Raw genomic sequence first — 19,350 nt, 5'->3', positions numbered from 1 at the left:
ACTGATTGAGGCTTATTTCTCTTGCTGATAAGCTTCCTAATGTAAATCAGTCCTCTCCTGACTGAAGCACAGTAGAGGCAAGGATGATGACTCTGCTCCTCATCAGAGACAGAGATTAATTCTATAGCCAACTACTGATTCCTGCAGCAAGCGTGTTCATTTGGGATGGGAACTGTGTGTATCTTTTCCAGTAGACTTCCTACTGTATTCTGTAGTGTTGAAAAGGGCAAATATACATCTCTATATGCATTAAATTTGACATACATTTTCTATCTAAGAATGCTAGAGATTTACTCCAGTCAAATCTGCAACTTTGATGAATGTGTATGTTGTGCTCCATCGTCTAATTCTTGCTCCTAAGGAAAAACGTAACTCAGAGAATTCAAAATCTGTTGCATTCCTCCCTTTACCTCATGCTCAGAATAACTCCCTATCAGTACCTGTGTGTCAGGTTTCCAAATAGTGAGCAAGCAGCCATTGAATCTGTGGTTGGTTTTCTACACAGTGCTTTTATAATCTTCTTGACTGAGTGCTGTTCATAGTTAGGCATGGAATATATTTCTTCAAAAAGATTGTGTAGGATTTTTATCTGTATTCCAGGCAGAAGAGTCCTCAAGAACAAGCCTAGACTGGGATGGTGGAGAACCTTTAAAATCCATAACATCTAGTAAACAGAGTCTTGATGTAAGTACTAACTTAGCCACTAGGTAGTGCTGCTATGATATTAAAGGATTAATATATTCTAGCTGTTTGCTGGAAAGTCTGTTGAGGTGTAAATAACTGTACTCTTGCCAGTGGAATTGAATCCTATATTATTAACATGTCTGGTTGAAAGACAAGCAAACAAAGCATGGCATGCACAAGGACCAACAGAAAAAAGTGGAAAGGTGTGTTCAGTATCAAAAGTAAATGTAAAAATGTAATATTCACTAATGTAAAAGAATAATTCAGTGCGTATTCAGTAAAACATTTTGAGAAATATGACTTGAACCATATTCAGATATACGTACTGTAAGTATCGAAGATTAAAAAAAAGTTTGTTTTGTACTTTATATAACTCTGATTAAGAACCCTCCAAAAGAACCTGGTAGCCACTACATGGAAATGAGCAGTTAAAATCTAAAGCAACATGAAACTCAAGGTGTAGTGTGGCATAAAAGATTAATCAGAGGATAAAAAAGCCCTTTGTACTATTGCAATTCTATTTTTACTGTAAGCCACCCAGAGTCACCCCACAGTGAGATGGGTGGTGACAAATTTGAAATATAAATAAATAAATAAATAAATAAATGTGCTTTTTTAGAATTTGACCTTCCATGAAAGGATCAGTTAGCTTAAACCTCTGAATATTAGGATACCTTCAGGCATACATCTTTCGACTGTCCTTGTACGCTTGATTAAATGCTGGATCCAGACGAAGTCATGAGTCATTTGTCTTATGGATTTTAGCGCCACCGAATCATTATTATCTTAGTTTGGATTTAGCTTGGTCTAAACTGCTGACAGTTTCCCAGTTAAAACTATGGTTGAGTCTGTCCATGTGTTGTGAGATTAAGGAATTTTCATTCCTTGTCAATTTTCATTGTCACAGAACTCTTTATGTCCATAAACCCAGAACTAGCGAAAGAATCCATATCAGCAGTACTACACAACACACCCGACTTAACCAAATACACCCAGATTGAAATACCCAGAATAATGGACCTCATCAACCTCTGCTTCACTACCTATTTTCAGTTTGATGGACAAATATACCAACAAATCAGAGGCACACCCATGGGATCACCGCTGTCAGGACTCATAGCAGAGATTATAATGCAACGCCTAGAAGCTATAGCACTTCCCCACGTACAACCTAAAGTATGGATCTGGTATGTAGATGACACATTTGTTATAATAAAAAAGAAACAACTAGAGAAGACACATGAAACCATTAACAACATCTTCAAAGGAATAAAATTCACCAGAGAAGAAGAAAATAACACACTACCCTTCCTCGATATCGTCATCAGCAGAGGAAAGAACAGGAAATTAGAAACAATTATCGGAAGACAACCCACACCAGTCAAGTACTCCATTACCAAAGTAACAACCCAACCTCCCACAAGAGGAGCTGTGTAAGAACATTATTCAAGCAAGCACAAAAGCACTGCAGCAACCCAGAACAGCAGAAAAACGAAAAAGACCACCTATATAACATCTTCCAACAAAATGGATATCCACGTAATTTTATCAAAAAGTGCCTGACTACTCAGCCTACTACAACACAACCTACACAAGCTATGAAAAAGATCACATTGCCATACATCAGAAATGTCTCAGAAACCACCAACAGACTATTACAACCATATAGCATCTCTGTAGCACACAAACCAACAAAATCACTCCAAAATATCCTAAGTAAACCAAAAGACCCAGTAGCCCAAGAGGAAAAAACAGGAGTCATCTACAACATACCATGTAAGGACTGTAACAAACACTACATAGGACAGACAGGCAGAAGACTAGCAGAGCGCATCCACGAGCACCAACTAGCAGTCAGAACACATTATGAAAATTCCTTAATCTCACAACACATGGACAGACTGAACCATAGTTTTAACTGGGAAACTCTCTGCATTTTAGACCAAGCTAAATCCAAATATGCAAGAGAATTCTTGTAAGCCTGGTATTCAGACAAGGCAGCAATTAACAGACACATAAACAGCATCTACATACTATTCAAGAGAGACTAAAGACCAGAAGATCGCCTCACCAGCAATCAGTCACCAGCAATCATCACCCAGATAAGCAAAGGTTACCACCAGGCACACAATCAAGCAGTAAACAGGCTAATCAAAGAACTACCAGAGGAGCAAAACAAAACCCCCGCCCCCACCACCACTGGCAAGGCAGGCCACAGCACATAAGAGAGCAAACCCCATCCCATTTCAGCACTGAAGATGTTATCTAGCCAGGTAATGAAACGTTTGCAAGAAAAGAACCAAGCTCAGAGAACTCCAAGGACTCCACAGTTCAACCCTGAGCTACCCATATTCACCTCTATTGGTACACACATACTTAATACAGTAACTGAATACTTGCAGCTAGTTAATTGGCTGGTGTCAATTTAACGAGAATCCATGCAAATAAATGAAAGAAGAGATCAACAGTAGAAGGAATGGTGCTCCAAATTATTGTTTTAGTGTGGTAAATTTAGTTTTCAGTTTCCAAAATTAGTTTTAATTTTACATTATATTGCACAGCAACAGGAATGGAAATAAGGTAAATCCAGCAAAATTGGTTAGAATGTTGATGAATATATGTTTAACTTATTTTGAATTCAGAAAGCTTCTATATTTCATAGTAAGGGCATGCAAAATGTTCTGACAGTTGAAATTTGGATTGGTTGTTGCTGTTGTTCTGGGGTTGAAGCAAAACACATATGTTATATTTTACTCCTGGTACAAAATGAGCAATTTTCTTCTGTTCTCAGAGGTAGTTATTGTTGGGGTTGTGAAAATGTTAATTCAAAAGCCATGAGGAGGAGAGAGGATTCATTCCTACCTCGTGGAGAGCCATGAGGAGAAGAGAAGGAAAATGAGGGAAACAGGAAAAAAGGCGGGGTCCAAGCCCCTCCCACACAAAGCAGCAAAGCCACCCCTCCCTTTGTGCTTGTGTGAGACAGGCTTGGTTGAAACCCCATATTTTCCAACAATTTCATGGTGACCTTGTTCTGAATCTTCCATGCTCTTCTGTGAAGTGCAGTTGAAGGATTTTCTGTGTGTTTGTCTTGCAATTGCTGCTGTTCTTTAAAATATTGGTTTTCCATGCTGGTTAGCACAGTGGCAAACACTGCTCCAGTCCCTGCTGTTATGGGTTTTAACTAGATGGAATAATCCATGGGGTATCATTGGTGGAATGCTGGTGGTGGTGCCAAGCAGTTGGCATTCATACAGCGTATGGCTTAGGGAAGAACAGCTGTGGTCTTAACTCTGCTGTTGGAGAGAGAGGATCAGGAGTTCTGCTATTGCTGCCTGACCAACTTCACTGGGATATTTGGCAGCTTGATTCAAGTAATATCTTTTCTGCATTTACCCCATCTCATTTTAAGAACACTGAGTTCTTTGGATTTGCTTTAGTTTTAAAATAACATAGTTGTGAGTGTTAGTTAGAGATAAGAGAGAGAAAACAATCCATTTGTTTGTTTATTTATTTGTCATATTTATATAGCCACCCCCTCACGTAGTGATTCTGGGTGGCGTATAGAATAAAACAATCCAAATTGATAAAAACTTAAAAATAAAACCAAAACAAATTAAAAATATTTTAAAAATGGTGAAAAAACATACAATGTATTCAATGTAATCATCTAGCAGGCTCTAGATGCTCTCTCATGGGATCCCCAGGCCAGTTGACAAAACCATGTTTTGAGGGTTGAAGCCAGCCTCACCTGGGGGGAAGGATGGTCCACAGGGTGGGGACCGCAGTAGAAAAGTCTTTCATAGATGAAATTCCCTAGCTGACAGGACCTGTAACAATAGAAGAGAATATATGTAGCTCAGGGTTGAGCTTGGTTGTTTGATTGCAGACATTTCATTACCTGACTAGGTAACATAATCAGTGCTAGAGAGTGGGCTTTGCTCCCTGTTTGTAAACAGTAGTGTTGGTCGGGGTATGGTTTTCTCCTTGGTAGTTCCTTGATTAAGGCATTGTTTTCTGCTTGATTGTTTGTCTGGTGTTAATCCCTGCTTATCTGGGTGTAGGCTGCTGGAGAGGATGTGTTCTGGTGTTTTTGTTTCCTTCTTAGCTTTCTTATTCTCTTTTGAATGGAGTGTAAATGTGGTTTATCTCTGTGTGTCTATCGATGGCTGATGTGTCTGAGTGCCTAGCTTCCAGGAATTCCCTAGTGTTTGGATTTAGCTTGGTCTTGGATGCTGACAGTTTCCCAGTTGAAACTATGGTTCAGTCTGTCCATGTGTTGTGAGATTAAGGAGTTTTCATCATGTCTTCTGATTGCTAGTTGTTGGTGTTCATGGATGCGCTCTGCTAGTCTTCTGCCTGTCTATCCTACATAGTGGCTGTTAACAGTCCTTACACTGCATGTTGTAGATGACTCCTGTTTTTTCTACTGGGTCTTTTAGTTTACTTAAGATGTTTTGGAGGCTTTAGTTGGTTTGTGTGCTATGGTGATGCTATGTGGTTGTAATAGTCTGTTGGTTGTTTCTGAGATGTTTCTGATATACTGTATGGCAGTGTTATCCTTTTCATAGCTTGTGTTGGTTGTGCTGTAGTGGGTTGAGTGATCAGGCACTTTTTGATAAAGTTGCGTGGGTATTCATTTTTTTGGAAGATGTTGTATAGGTGATCTAACATACATACATACATACATACATATATACATATATGTATATATATACATAAAATGTATATAAAATGTAACATGCCTCTTCTACTGGACCTGGTGGGATGGGTAGATGTAACTGGGGAGAGGTGTTCCCTCAAATAACCTGGTCCCATGCCATGTAGGGTTTAAAGGTCATAACCAGCACCTTGAATTGGACCTGGAAGCAAATTGGCAACCAGTGCAGTTTGCGGAGCAGAGGTGTAATGTGTGCAGTTCTTGGAGCACACATAACTGCCTGTGCTGCTGCATTTTACACCAGCTGAAGCTTCCGGATACTCTTCAAGAGCAGCTCCATGTAGAGCACATTACAGTAATCCATTCAGGAGGAGGCTAGGGCATAAGTGACTGAGAGCAGAGCCTCCTGATCCCACTACTTTTCAAGTCACCCTCCTTTACAGTTTAAAAAGGTATATCTCCCCCTTTCCCATGTGTACCCCAATAAGGTCTGCTTGCTTATATGGAGGAAATTGTTTCAATTTGGTGATGTTGTGGTGTTCTACTGTGGTCCTTGCCAGGGCAAGCATAAACACACAAATACTAAACAGAAAGTTGTCTTTATGATTTCCCTCTGTTCTCACCCAAGTTTAAGGCTAGCTAGTTACATTTATTTCTTTTAATAACATGATTCTTGAAAGTCCTAGAGTCACAGCAATACGGAAAACCTTACCAAGACAGTAGTAAGTAGTAAAATCCAGTTTTTTTTCATGAGTAATTGCTACGTGGAACTCAGGGTTCAAGCAGAAAGATTGCATTTGTACCTACAAAAAACACAGGTAAAAGTAGGTAGAAGGGGGCAGGCAGATGAATACAAAGAGGTGTATGTGCTTAAATTACTGGGCCTTATATTCAAATCTGCTAATTGTATTGATTGGTTTATGGAGCTTCGGTCTCTATGTGTGTATACTTCTTGCATTTTCTTATATCCTATTGATGTTGACTTCAGGATGTCATTAAAAGTTAAATGAACGAATTGCAACTTGGAACACTTCGTTGCAGTAGCTTCTTGGATCATTGAGCTTCAGTAGGAAGCCACCAGTGTCCTGTATCTCTTTACTGCCATCTGGTGACCAAATGTTTGCAGCCCAGATTTGGTAGCCCTATCCCATATGTGTATTTCAATATGTCCATAATACTCTTCAATATATTTTTTAAAAAGTTCATTAAGATGGAAGGAGAGAAAAGTTAATCACTCTCACATGAAAACTAGTGTTCTGAAATTTAAATATCACTTTATGTACCCTGAAAACATTAGAAATATTAAGACCAGAATAGTTATGAAAATGTTTTTTGAAAACTGAAATAGTTTTCATGATTGGAAGTTGAAAAGTGGATGACAAATTCAGTATAATATCCAGTCATATAAAACTCTATTTTTTCTATTTAAGCTTGTTTGTATCTTACATATATGAATGAATGAATGAATGAATACATATTCATACTTTTTAAATAATATCTCTTCATATATATATATATATATATATATATATATATATATATATATATATATGTGTGTGTGTGTGTGTGTGTGTGTGTGTATGAAGAGATGTTATTTAAAAAGGGATGAGTCTTAGAACATACGAAGTATGAAAGAAAATGTTAATAATAGGGTGAAATGTGAGGCAGTGTTTTGTTATTGTTGTTTCAGATACATTTATAGCAAATGGTTTTGAAATGTCACATTAATAAATTTTGATGGGGTTTGTACATCTGATTACAGGGAGCAGTGGCAACTTCAGATTCTTCAGGGAATTTATGTTCTGTTATGGTGGCACCATCATTATCTCTTGGGAACATTTCAGGGATAACTGCAAGCACAGAAATAAAGAAGCGGAGAGCACCTCCTCTACCAGTAATACCACCCTTTCCAGGTGGGGAGGCTGATGGAGAAGAAAAAATGCCAAGTCCGGTAAGAAACATACATTAGAAACACAAAATAAATGGTAATATTCAGCAAAATTTCCTGATCTGCAGTTGCCAGCTGGATAGGATGACAGAGAATGACCAACAAGTAGATAGTAGCAACAAATGGTTATCTTCTGATTAAATCATTTACAAAAATACTTCAGAGAAAATACAGTAGTCATGACTTGAAATCACTAGAGCATGGTCAGTGTTCAAGCTGATGCAACTGTCGTTAAAGGCTTTGATTCTGCTCTGAAGCCCTAAGTTGAGTATCAGATTCTGGGAGGAAAAGAGAGAGTGCCTTGCCCTTTGGAATTTTCTTTGGGTACAAGCTGTGCTCTCATATTGTTTCAGGAATTGATCCTTGTGTGGGAGAAGGCTTTGTAGTGGGCTTCTTCCCATAATTTTATTGAATCTCTGAAGCTACACTGACATAGACAGGAATTTCACTGTGGGTTTTTCGTTATGTGACTTGGATTTTCTGAGATCAGAGTGACACACATCACTTTCATGCACCCATAAGGATATTGAAAAAGAACTTCTGGCCAGTCTTAGTAGTGATACACATTAAAAGGCGAAGAAAATGGAGTGATCAAGGACTCACTAGAAATTAGAAGGAGATGCATTGCTGTTTGTTTTCCCATTCAAATGTCTTGTTCAGGACAATATATGACATAACATTGCTCTGTATGTTTTATGTGCTGGCATCATTTAATTTCCTGTTGACAGCACACAGGACCTTGCACATTCTTTTCAAGTTGATTTTATGGGTGTGGTGTAGCAAAGAAGACAGAACAGAATGTCTAGCTCTATCCTTGGAGACCCAGAAGTAGAACTGTTGACTTGGAGACATTTCTAATATGTCAGATCTTAAGTTTTCTTTTTAGACCTTGGGTTGTTTTTCAGTTATTCTTTTAGATATCCGTTAACATTTAAAAGACAATGCTTTTTTTCCTGCACCCTGTATTTTAAAGAACATTCCAAAAAGTAATTGTAACTGTCAGAATTCAGGAATGAGTATCTATTTTAGTTTATTATAGCACAAATATAACAAAATGAAAGATATAAGTGTAGAAGACATTAATTTAGATTCTCTTTCATTAAATGCAGGCAGTAAATATCTTAGGTTGTTTGCAAATAATAATGTAATACTGAAACCCCAAAATGGCAGCAGTTTATACCATAGGCACATTTAATTGTGGAAATGAAATGCATTGGCTGTATTAAACTTTGCAGAGTTTATTTTTTGCACTGGAAAAAGGTACTATTTCCTGAAAAAGCTACAGAAACAGCAGACAAAATTGAATAAAAACTGTCATTGTAATAGGGATTACTAGTAGGGAATAGGACAAATCTGTCAATTTTTGTTTTTCTGTTCTTATTCTGCCTCAAAATGTACATATGCAATAAAAGTGTGTGTGTGTGTGTATAACATTACTATGTTAGTATATTGTACTACAAAAATTGGAAAGCTGCAAATTTCTGTGTTATGCTACAAGTGAAATGAAAAAAATCCAAAATGGATTTAATTTATGTTAATAGAAATTTTACTTTAATACTTTTTAAAGGTAGATGAGCATCCCAGGGCCATTTTAGAGCCAAACAAGATGTTTTAGTTACTATATGATGTATGATATATTTGTGCATTTCTCTACCCCTGTTGGATGGGGTAGAGAAATGCAGAAATATAATCTGATGTTGCTATGCATTATGCTTCCTTTATGCTAGATGTTAAAAATAAGAAAAAAACTTTCAATATGCATTTTAATAACTGACTTAAAGCAAACATGAACATTTTGCTTCTGTATCATTTATAAGACATTTCTGACATATAAAATGCCTCTATAAATAATTTCTGTGACAAAAACCTGGTCAAGCATGGTTTATCTGTTTCAGCCTTTGCAAATTATTGGTTTTCTGTAGTACAAAGATGACTTGTCAACATACTTTATACAGTAGTGTGTCCTCAAGGTGTCATCATCATAACAGAAGCAGTACTGGTGTTTGTGGGTCAGCGTCCTGGTTTTCTATACTAAAAAAAATCATCACATTACCATCACCAGACTTCCAATAACATTTTAGTAGGTGCATTTTCTTGACACATTCTTTCTCATATGGTTTTCCAGTATTCACCATTTCATTTACATTCTTGATCTCATGTAGTTACTTTATTTTTGAATGCCAGGCCCCACCTCTTTGATCTGGAATGTTCTGTACTTGGTGAGATTTTCTTGGAGACTCCAGAAACTCAAGAACCAAAATTTTCAAAGTTTGTAGTGTGAAGAACCCTTAGAATGATAAATGAATTTGTATGACCCACATCTATGAATAAAACTAATATTTTCTTTGGATTTTAATTTTCATTTTGTTTGACTGTATTGTATTTTGCATTTTAATATTTTACTGCATACCAAATATAGAGAATAGTGTTTGGCTAATTTAAACCTCTTCTCTTTCTTTCTCAAGTGGTGATGGAATGTCTAGCAGACCTGGGCACATAGAGGAGAGAGGGGGGCCATAACAGAAAAGATTCCTTAATCTAGGAAGAGGGGAAGCATGAGAAAAAGACTCTGCCTTAGTTACACTAAGTGGAAGTTGATCTGGAGAACTGCTTTGGCAGACTTCCAAGATTCTGTTATATTACCCTACCAGCAATAAAGATCATTCCAGATATCCAAGTAGTTCTTGTTTCCTGAGTTTACCACTTTCAGAGGGGAATGTTATTTTCAAAAACATTAGAAAATGCATTGGTGAATTGACACTGTGCCAGTTGTCAGGTTAGCATCACAAAAGAAAGATGACTTAAAATACAAATCTTAACATATTCACTAATTAGAATGCTATTGCTGTCAGTAAATGATGTTAAGATAAGAATCATGTCTAACTTTGCATTTCTGATTTCATTCTTCACAGTTCAACTTTCCTAATAAATTATTCTAATTTGTCACACAGTTCAAAGCACTCATATTGCCATTTGGCAGTGTGATATTAAGAATGTTTAGCTTATAAAAAAGGCACATATGGTAAATGCATATTTAAATCATAGTCTGTGCCTTTCCTCATCTAAATGGTGAGAAATGAACATGTCAAAATGTTCAAGACAGCCATTTTGAGTCAGAGTAAAACACTGAAGAAGTGTGTTTACTACCCAGTTTGCAAACATTATTGTCTAAAAATCCCTGGTTTTATAAGTGTTTTATAAACCAAATCTTCCAAAGTAAGACCCTGCCTGGAACTGCACAGTACCAATTAATGTTTGGTATGTTAAAGCTTGAAGTCCTCTGTGACAGCCTGACATACAGTAGTCTGTGCTCAGTCCATTGCAATTTGTGCTCAGTTTAGGCACTCTAAGAAATGTGCATTCATATATCTAGTAATGATATTGAAAAGGTTCTTAACTTTTCTCATCTGTGTAACTTCTTTCTAGAAGAGTAAACTCTCCTGTATTTTACCCCCTCAACAAAATAACATATTACATTAGCCTCTTTATCACTGTATGTCATCTCATCTATTTAAACAGCAAATAGTTTCTTTCTTAGCTTTTCAATTCACTGATTATTTAGATTGTCTGCTGTATTCACGGGAAAAAAGTAATTAGACAAAGAGATACAGTACATGAAAACTGTTTTGCACTAAACTCCCCCAACAGTGTTTTAAGCATATCAATTCTCCAGCTGTGTGAGGCTTTTTCCACTGGATGATTCTGTATGGAAATTGTTTAACTGGACGCGTGTTTCTTCATTTCATCTCTTCTCTTCTTTTCATCTCTTTATCAAATGAAAAAAATCTCAGGATTTGTTAGCTAAACATGCATGATTGTTTCCTGATGTCATTTTAGTTTGTTTAGCTATGCTCTCAGTGGACAGCTTTTTCTGATAACTGACACACTTAGGATGTTCTTATCCAATAACTAAAAGAGATGTAAAACCAAAATATATGTAACTTTCATGTATTGTCTTGGCTTAGGAGTATTTATATCAGCATTATTGTAGATTGCCATCTTCAGCTTTTCTTTTACCATTCAGTGGTTCTTGTTTTTAAATAATTTCAAAGATTAGAAATCTAAAATAATGGATAAAAACACTAAAGTTCTCTAACATTGGGTATCATTAAATTAAATTCACTGATAGTGAAGTTCACTTCCACAGACACTCTGAAGTTTACCGATGTACTAGATGCTGTACCAGAAGTCATCATCTGGCAGTTAGTAACACAGCACTGCAGTGATTGGCAGACCTTTCTGATAGATGGTTAGATCCACAGGCTTTGTTGCTTGCTTTGCCTCAGTGAATTTTGATAGTGCTATAGCTTTCATGTGCAAGTCATCAAGTCTCTGTCCACAAAATATATTGATTAATGCCACATCTGTGTATATCATTGCTGCTCTTACCCATGATTTTATCATGGTTGAGAGGATTGATCTAGCATACATTACTGGAACTTTGAGGGGTTGAAGCAGAGATATCCCTTGGGCCTATTTGGATATCAGGTGCTCCATCAGCCTTGACCCTGGGATAGAGAGGGTAGAGTGGTGACCGTCATCCAGGAGACTTTGCTTTCCAGAGGCACTGTTCTGTAAAGAGCTGGGTATGAGGCCTTATATGTGAGGTTGGGCTGATGGGCCAAACTGTTATATTGTCCTCCTTGCTGCACAACTCCTATCCAGGTTACTGGACCTCACTGCAAGGTTGGTGCTGGAGACCCCCAAACTTGTGGTGCTGGTGGACTTCAAATTACTGTCACTTGGTGAGGAGGAAGCCCAGGAATTCATTGTCACTATGTCAATTATGAGCATGTCCTAGACCTGACTCATGTATTAGGCTACATGCTAGTCCTGGTTTCTATTTAGTTTTTTTAAAAATAATTTTATTAAGAATTAAAAATAGGGTAAAAACAAATACTATCTACAAATAATGTAGAAATACAAAAAGAAAAATACAAAAAGAAAAGTGTAGGGAAAAAAAAGAAGAAACTTGTCAGGCCCAGCCCAAGAATGAAACAGTCCAATCCAGTCCCTTTATTAGCTTTCACCTTATAGACAGAATCTTGCCAAACTAAATCTATACTACAGCAACTAGTGGATATATGCTGTGAGATTCTAGGGAATGGCTATCCTGAACCTTTTTCACTTCCCACGTTCCTGTTGCGGACTCAGCTGCCTCTTGCCTCCTCCTCTCTCCTGGAATGCACCCCCTCCTTCCTGGTAGCCTTGATCTCCCACATCACTCTCCTCCTCGTAGATACATTCCATCATATAACTTCCCCCTTCATCCCAGCAAGTAAAAACAATTTTAATAACTTATCACCATCTCTTAATACAACATACTCTCTTCACCCCATAACTGATCTCTTAACTAAAAAACAAAATCCAAAAGCCTCATTTGTTCTTTATCAGCAAAAGTCCAATAAGAGAAACCAGATATAACTAATTTTCTAATTTTAACCTTGCCAACCTTGTATTCCTTGCTTGAATTTTTAACAATCTTGATATTTAAGATCAAGTATAGTCCCAAAGTTTGTTCCTATTCATCTTTTTTTAACCCAAAAATCTTCCAGAACTTTAAGAAACCTCTTTTGTAGATCCAATAGGAATTTGTCCTCTTTTTTTTTTTTTTTTGGCACTTGTCATAAAGTCCTTCAAGACTTTAGCAGACCTCTTTTGTGGATCCAGTAAGAAAAAGTTATCCAAGTCACTTTTCTGGTTTAATAATTGTACATTTTCTTTAAGCAGTGGAACATCCATCAGTTTCATTTGTATCTCCATATCCTTCTCATTGCTAGGCACATTTAAATTCAGATTCAAATTGATTTGAAGCTCACCTGTTGTAGCTTGTTGTTCTTCTTATAACTTAATTGACGTACGATCTATCATATGAAGTAATTTTAAAGACCAGAATTCAAAAACATTCCTTAGAGATTTCTACTCCATTCTTTCTTGACAAAATGAATTTATTGTCCTCTAGTTCCCTTCTTATTAATCCCTTTTGCTGTTTAATCCAAAAAATAATATTTTTCCAGAACTTTTAAAATTGTATTTAAAATTTCTTTTTCCAAGGAGAAGGCAACTCACCCAATGAATGAGTAAAACCTTGCCAATCTGAAGTGTCTTGATGTTTCTAGTACAATAAAAAGATTAATCCAAAAAGCGATTAAGAAATGAGTCTCGGTTGAGCTTTATGTCCTTCAAAGGCTGCGTTATGAGTATGAGCCTTGACTCCCAGCCACTCAACTCATAAGCTGACTGCAAAACAATGATTCCTGCGGTTTACTCTAGGGGAGCGGCTGTCCGGGGTCATGTGGGTTATCTCAACAATCTCTCCTTCCTCCAGGGAGGTTTCGCTGATCCGAATCCAGCCGTGACTTTTGTCATAAAGGTCTTGCTGTCAGCAGGACATCAGCTCATCATGGCGCTCACAGGAAGTCTCTCCTATTCCTGGTTTTTATTTTGGAATAAATGAATGTGACTGAAAACGGGAGACATTTCTATCAATCCCTAGTCGTAGTCAGATCATTCTCCCTTTGGATCTCTCTTAGGTCACAATGCTTCACAAGGAGAAGGGGCCTATTAAATTGACGTTCCTTAGGTGCCTGATGAACTTGGAGAGGTTTTGAAAGGGTGCTTGGAGAGTATGTAGACTAGTAGAGTCTAAGGTCAGTGGCATCTCTCAACAGGATTCCTTCTGAAAAGCTTCTCTTGTGTGCCATTCCATAGGGGAAGTACAATCCTACTGGTCTTGCTTAATTTATCATAACTCATGCTGGAACAACTGCAAAGATAGAAATGGGAGGCACGTGTTCTGGGTAGTTTTCCGTCTTCCTCAGCAGTTAGTCCCAGGGGTGGTGATGCTGGATGGCCAAATCTCTGAGCAAGAATAATGCCCTTTCCCTTGGAGGTTAAATAATGAGTGGAAGCTTTTCCTTCTCAGTTTTTCCTAAGAGCAGCAGCTGTTTATGGGATAGAAAAGAAAGGAAACTACATCTCTTTTCTGTATTGTAGGATGAAAAATTCTGGAATCCAATAAGGAGTCTAACCCACCCAGACCTCTAGTGCAGTGAATAAATAAAGTTTCTTTCAAAGGTAAGGCTATCAAAATCCAGATGAGTGCTGCATGGCAGCAAAGATTTTTGTAGCCCAGATATGGTGGCCCTATTCAAAGCTAGTCTTTCTCTGAGGCCTAATTGTCATTTCTGATTGGTTCTATCCCATGATTCCTTCATTTACACTTTGTCTTTGACTCCTAATCCTTGTATTTAACCCAGGCTTTTCTTTGTGTTCTCAATAAACTAATTAATTTAAACAGTTTATTATTTTTAATATTTTAATATTAAAATAATATTTTAAACAGGTAAACTTGGTGCCAATTGTGTCTTGGGTGGTTTTGATTATTAACTTGCTTCAAAACTCCTAACCCCCTCCAGATGCTTGAGGAGCCCTTAATGCTTATCCATTAGCATAATGATTAGCAAAACATTTTCCTTCTTTAGTCTTGCTCCTATAATCCTGGTTGAGGGACAAAAAAGAATATGGTGCATCAAATTCAAGTGGAAGGCAAAGTTGCTGCATTACCCAGGACTTTCCTAGTTGGGTGGGTGGAAACTCTTTTAGACAGGTATTGTAATCTTTTATGTTGTACTATACCTTTGTGTTGTTCTGTAACAGGCTATAAGCAGCTCATTGTAAGGAACACACATTGTAGCAGAATCCTGGTTTACTAGAAATGATAGACTGGGTATGTATGTATGTATGTGTGTGTATGTATGTATATATATATATATATATATATATATATATATATATAATATATATCAATTATATGTATTTAATTCTTAATCAGAAAGTACCATCAATAGATCAGGAAATGCCATCAGGAGCTAGGAATAGGTGACTGCTCTCCTTCAGAGAGAACAGGAAATGTGTGATTTCAATGTCAAGCAAGTCCTATCACTCTTTCTCTTAAAATATATTCCTTTTGTTTCTTTAATTGAACGGCATCTCTGGCTTCAATTCTGTTCAAGCTTCCTGCAGTTGAGGAATAGCCTGCTATACAGTGGAAAAACTTCACCATGGCAGCAGGAGGAAGCTGGGACTATGGAAAGTACCCAGTGTTGTTATTCTTGGGGGTGGGCTGAATCAGCTTCCTGTGTGAAACTAAAGCTGTAGCAGTCTTCTCTGAGGAAGAGAAGGAAAATTCTGTTTCTGTTTACAGGAAGAAAGTTCAAGAGAATAAGTTTTTCCCATTTGAAGCAAGTTAATAGTCAGGATGTATTTTCTTTCTACTCATTTTTCTAATATAGTTTCCAGTTTTAAAGGTCCTCTCAAAATAGGAAAAGAAAGCCTGTCCAACAGAAGAGGATTAGTTATACCAGCATTCCCAACCTACTGCCTTGTCACGAAGCCAGCATCTAACTGGTTTTGCTTCTATGATAAATATGTGTATGTAACAATAATTTCATAGATTTTATTTACACTTTACATTTTTGTTATAACATATAAAAATCAGCAACAGTTTCTCTCTTGTATATGAAAAGTGAAGTAAAGAGCACAAATGCAGGAATTGAGCACAATCTTCACTTGGCCGTGTTTGGCTCCCTGTGATTGGCTCTATGAGCTTCTATCATGCTTTAGTTGTATTTTGTAACCATAATGGATCAAACATTTGTACAAGCATAAACTGTCCACATCATAACCATCCTTCCCAAAATATTAATTACTGCAGTGAAACAAGTAAGTCCTTAAGAGACTGAATATCATGGTATTCATTATTTAACTGGAAAAATGGTTTTTCCATCATTCAAACTAAAATGTTGTGGTTACATTCATGTTTATTAATTTTTCCCTATAGATTCTTACTAGTACATTTCCTAGAAACTTCTTAAGTAACTCAAGGTAGCCTTTGTTATTTCTTCTAGTCTTACTAGGAGATATGAGATTTAGCTTACATCTAGCAATATAGCTATCATTTGGCATATCAGCAAACATGGAGGGATCCAGTTTGCACTTTTTGCATCTCACCTTACAACTCTGGGATCAATGGTGACAAAGCAGTCAACTTGATGATATTTTGGGCAGAAAACCAGCCAGGAGATCATCTAGGACATTGCTAATAGCGAGACATGTATTGACTTGAGTTATTCCTGCACACAGTATTGGAGATTTTTGAACATTGATCTCTGTATCTCTCAGATCATTGATGCAAGATATATTGTAGCAGGGAGGAAATCTGCTGGGAATCTCTAAGTAACACATTTCTGTTCCATTAGCCAACCAATTCCTTTACATTATTTTCCCCAGTTCCATTGCTTGGTCCAATTGATAGTGAAGATCAAATGAGACAGAGCTGAAAATGTATTAATCACAGATTAATTTACCTGTCTGCTCATTCTCAATACAGAGGTTTCACAAACTTCCCAGTACTGGACTTTATTAAAGTAAACTGTATTGTCAGACACCATTGCATTTTCTCTGCATCTCAGAGTTTGTAGAATCTAACTAATTTGCCTCCATCTGGAGATGGAGGAGATAAGCTTGTTAGTACAAAGGCTGTCAACCAGGAAAACATATGACTATGTGGAATAAGTTTTTGACACTTGCATCAAGGGAAAGGGTGAAGTCTTTCTCTTGCAACATCCTTTGCATTTTGGCATTCCTTCTGAGAGTGAAGGGTTTTATTTTTAGTATTGTCACTGTCCATGACATCTTCCTCCTTATGCTAACTCCCCTGGAACTGCCATTTAGTACCAATAGCACATGAATGTTGTCTCCTACTGCTGATTTGCCTTCTCTTGCATTTCACAAAGATTATTTTGTGTTGTGGTGAAGCTTCTCTTTTTTGCATAAGGATGTATTAATATTTCACGTGAATGAGATTTGAATCTTTAATTTGTGTCCTGCCATCTTTTTTCACCCAAACCTGTCTCCTTTAGAAAATTCCTTCTATGCTCTGAATGTCTCAAGAGATATGGTTTTCTACATTGATCAGAACCTTTTTGTAAGACTCAGTGTTTCTTTCTTTGTTATGAAGAACCAAAAAAGGATTTTCCTATCATCTTTTACCACATTTCCAAATGAACAGTGGTTATGATACATCCCTGCTATTTGTTGATACCGTTTTACAAGATGTATAGTTATATCAGCCCTGTTGGACTGCAACTTGGACTCAGTGTTTGACATTCTAAAAGCAGTTACAGAGTCAAACTGCTATTCAGGCAGAAAGCTTTTTTGGAAAAGTTGTTATGGCCTCATTTACCATCTGAACACCTAATCCTTACTGTATAGCATAGCTGGTACTCACCCATATGTCTGATACATAGAGACAATGATGAAGAAGAACTGATTGCTTACCTGTAATCTGTTTTCTGCTTACCTGTAACCTGTGTTACTTACCTGTAACCTGTCTATCGCTGCCATGTTTGAATTCATATGATCTGCTCATGTCCCCACATAATTAATTTATTTTGGTTCCAGCGAGCTGTAAGAACTGAAGAGAATAGTAAGAAACATATCTAGGGGAGTTATGTTAAGGGTAAGGCTCCCTTAAAAACTATTTAGCTCTGGAACACTCCAGATAGGGCATTGCAGGAGCACAGAACTCATGTGTGTGAACTCATTATATAGCCACTAGTTACAGTGTCCTCACTGATACCACTCATAGGTGATATGAACCTATATGGGATAAGGAATCACCGGGCAACACATTATTACAATGGCACCCTCCATAATTACTCCCAACTTTGGACTTTATCTTCAGACTTCCAATGGATCTTTATAAATTCTTCGTTCTCACCTTTAGGAATGGCTAACATACTTAACTACATTTCTAAAAGTTGTGATAGTCCCTGATATAGCTATGCAACTTCTCCAATGTTTTTAAGATAAACACTCTGATACCTTTTTATTGAATGTATTCATATTCAGCTTCAGCTAATGTTACATGGCAATCCCACTTTCTCAAGCACTATGAAAACTCCATATATATGAACTTAAATTAGTTTATCCTACTAATGACATTAAACTTGCCACATGCTTATGATCTGTGTTTTTCTTTGGAGCAGGTTATTCAGATAGTCTTGAAATTCAGCAATCACACCTGCTAGTTTTCCACTTAGTAGAATTCATGAAACTAGTCTAGGTTTCAGGCACATCTTATGTATCCAACAGAAGACAAAATCATTCAAATGCATTTCTCTGACTTCACTGATCTTGACCCACCTAGGACAACTTTAGATGTAGTAGAAAAGGAGGTATAAAGCTGTACTTTAAAGCTGAAAATTGGATCCTTCACAGTTCCTGCTGTGCATAATTCTAACTGCCAGATGTATATGATTTGGAAACTATTTTTGTTTTATGGCCCTTCTTTTTTACTTTCAAAAGGAAAGCAAAACACAGCCCACATGCATGATGACAGATTTCTCAAAGAAACTTTAAATGTTTCATTCTGGGAACAAACTTTGTAGTCTTCAAATTGTTTTTTGACAATTTTATGGCTCAAGCTGTGGGCTCTGCCATATCATTATCTGGCTCAATAATAATCTGTCCAGCTTGGTATGTCAGCTGTAGCTTCTTTGGGCTTGATTCTTGGTCTCAACTATAGGCTATAGAACTACTGTTTAATAAGCTTCCAGTAGGTATCTGGGCGCAAAAGCCATGTCAGGTTTTTAAAGGTTAAAAGCAGTGCTTGAAATCCTCCCCCCATTCAAGTATAGAACTTTAAATCATGGATTTATTTATGGAATCAGCATTTTATATTTAAATATGAGGGGACAAAAGGACCCAAGTTTCAGGAAACATGTATTGTTTATAACAAAAAAATATTTTTAAAAATCTTAAATGGTTTTAAGGCCCTTCTAAAATCTATATTTCTCTGTAATAACCAAGTATATATTATTTTCTTCTGCAACTACCTACCATCATCATACACGCAGGAATGCTTCCTATTTTAAAATGATCCTTAGATTGAAATTCATATTTACATTAACTAGTTAAGCAGCAAGCTTGTTTCACCATTTCAGAGGAGATTAATAAAGTGGGCCAGTAGGGATAGGAGGCTAGGTTCCTCCAATCT

At 37.0% G+C, this 19,350-nt stretch overlaps 1 protein-coding gene across 3 annotated transcripts in view; it reads left to right on the top strand.

Moving 5' to 3' along the window:
* The window catches only part of COBL (cordon-bleu WH2 repeat protein), a 138,272-nt gene that overhangs the window by 60,411 nt on the left and 58,511 nt on the right, over positions 1-19,350 (top strand). For all 3 annotated transcript variants that reach the window (XM_088150127.1, XM_088150128.1, XM_088150126.1), the window contains 2 exons: positions 601-684; positions 7,104-7,292. In XM_088150127.1, the coding sequence (XP_088006253.1) occupies positions 601-684; positions 7,104-7,292 (273 nt within the window). The remainder of the gene's footprint in view (positions 1-600; positions 685-7,103; positions 7,293-19,350) is intronic.

The sequence above is a fragment of the Python bivittatus genome, unplaced genomic scaffold (genome assembly GCF_059951505.1).
Source record: "Python bivittatus isolate LINGU-HERP-01145 unplaced genomic scaffold, Pbiv_v1 ctg000610_np1212, whole genome shotgun sequence".
Taxonomy (NCBI): Eukaryota; Metazoa; Chordata; class Lepidosauria; order Squamata; family Pythonidae; genus Python; species Python bivittatus.
Note: the sequence above shows the minus strand (reverse complement) of the source record. Positions and strands in the feature narration are given on the sequence as shown.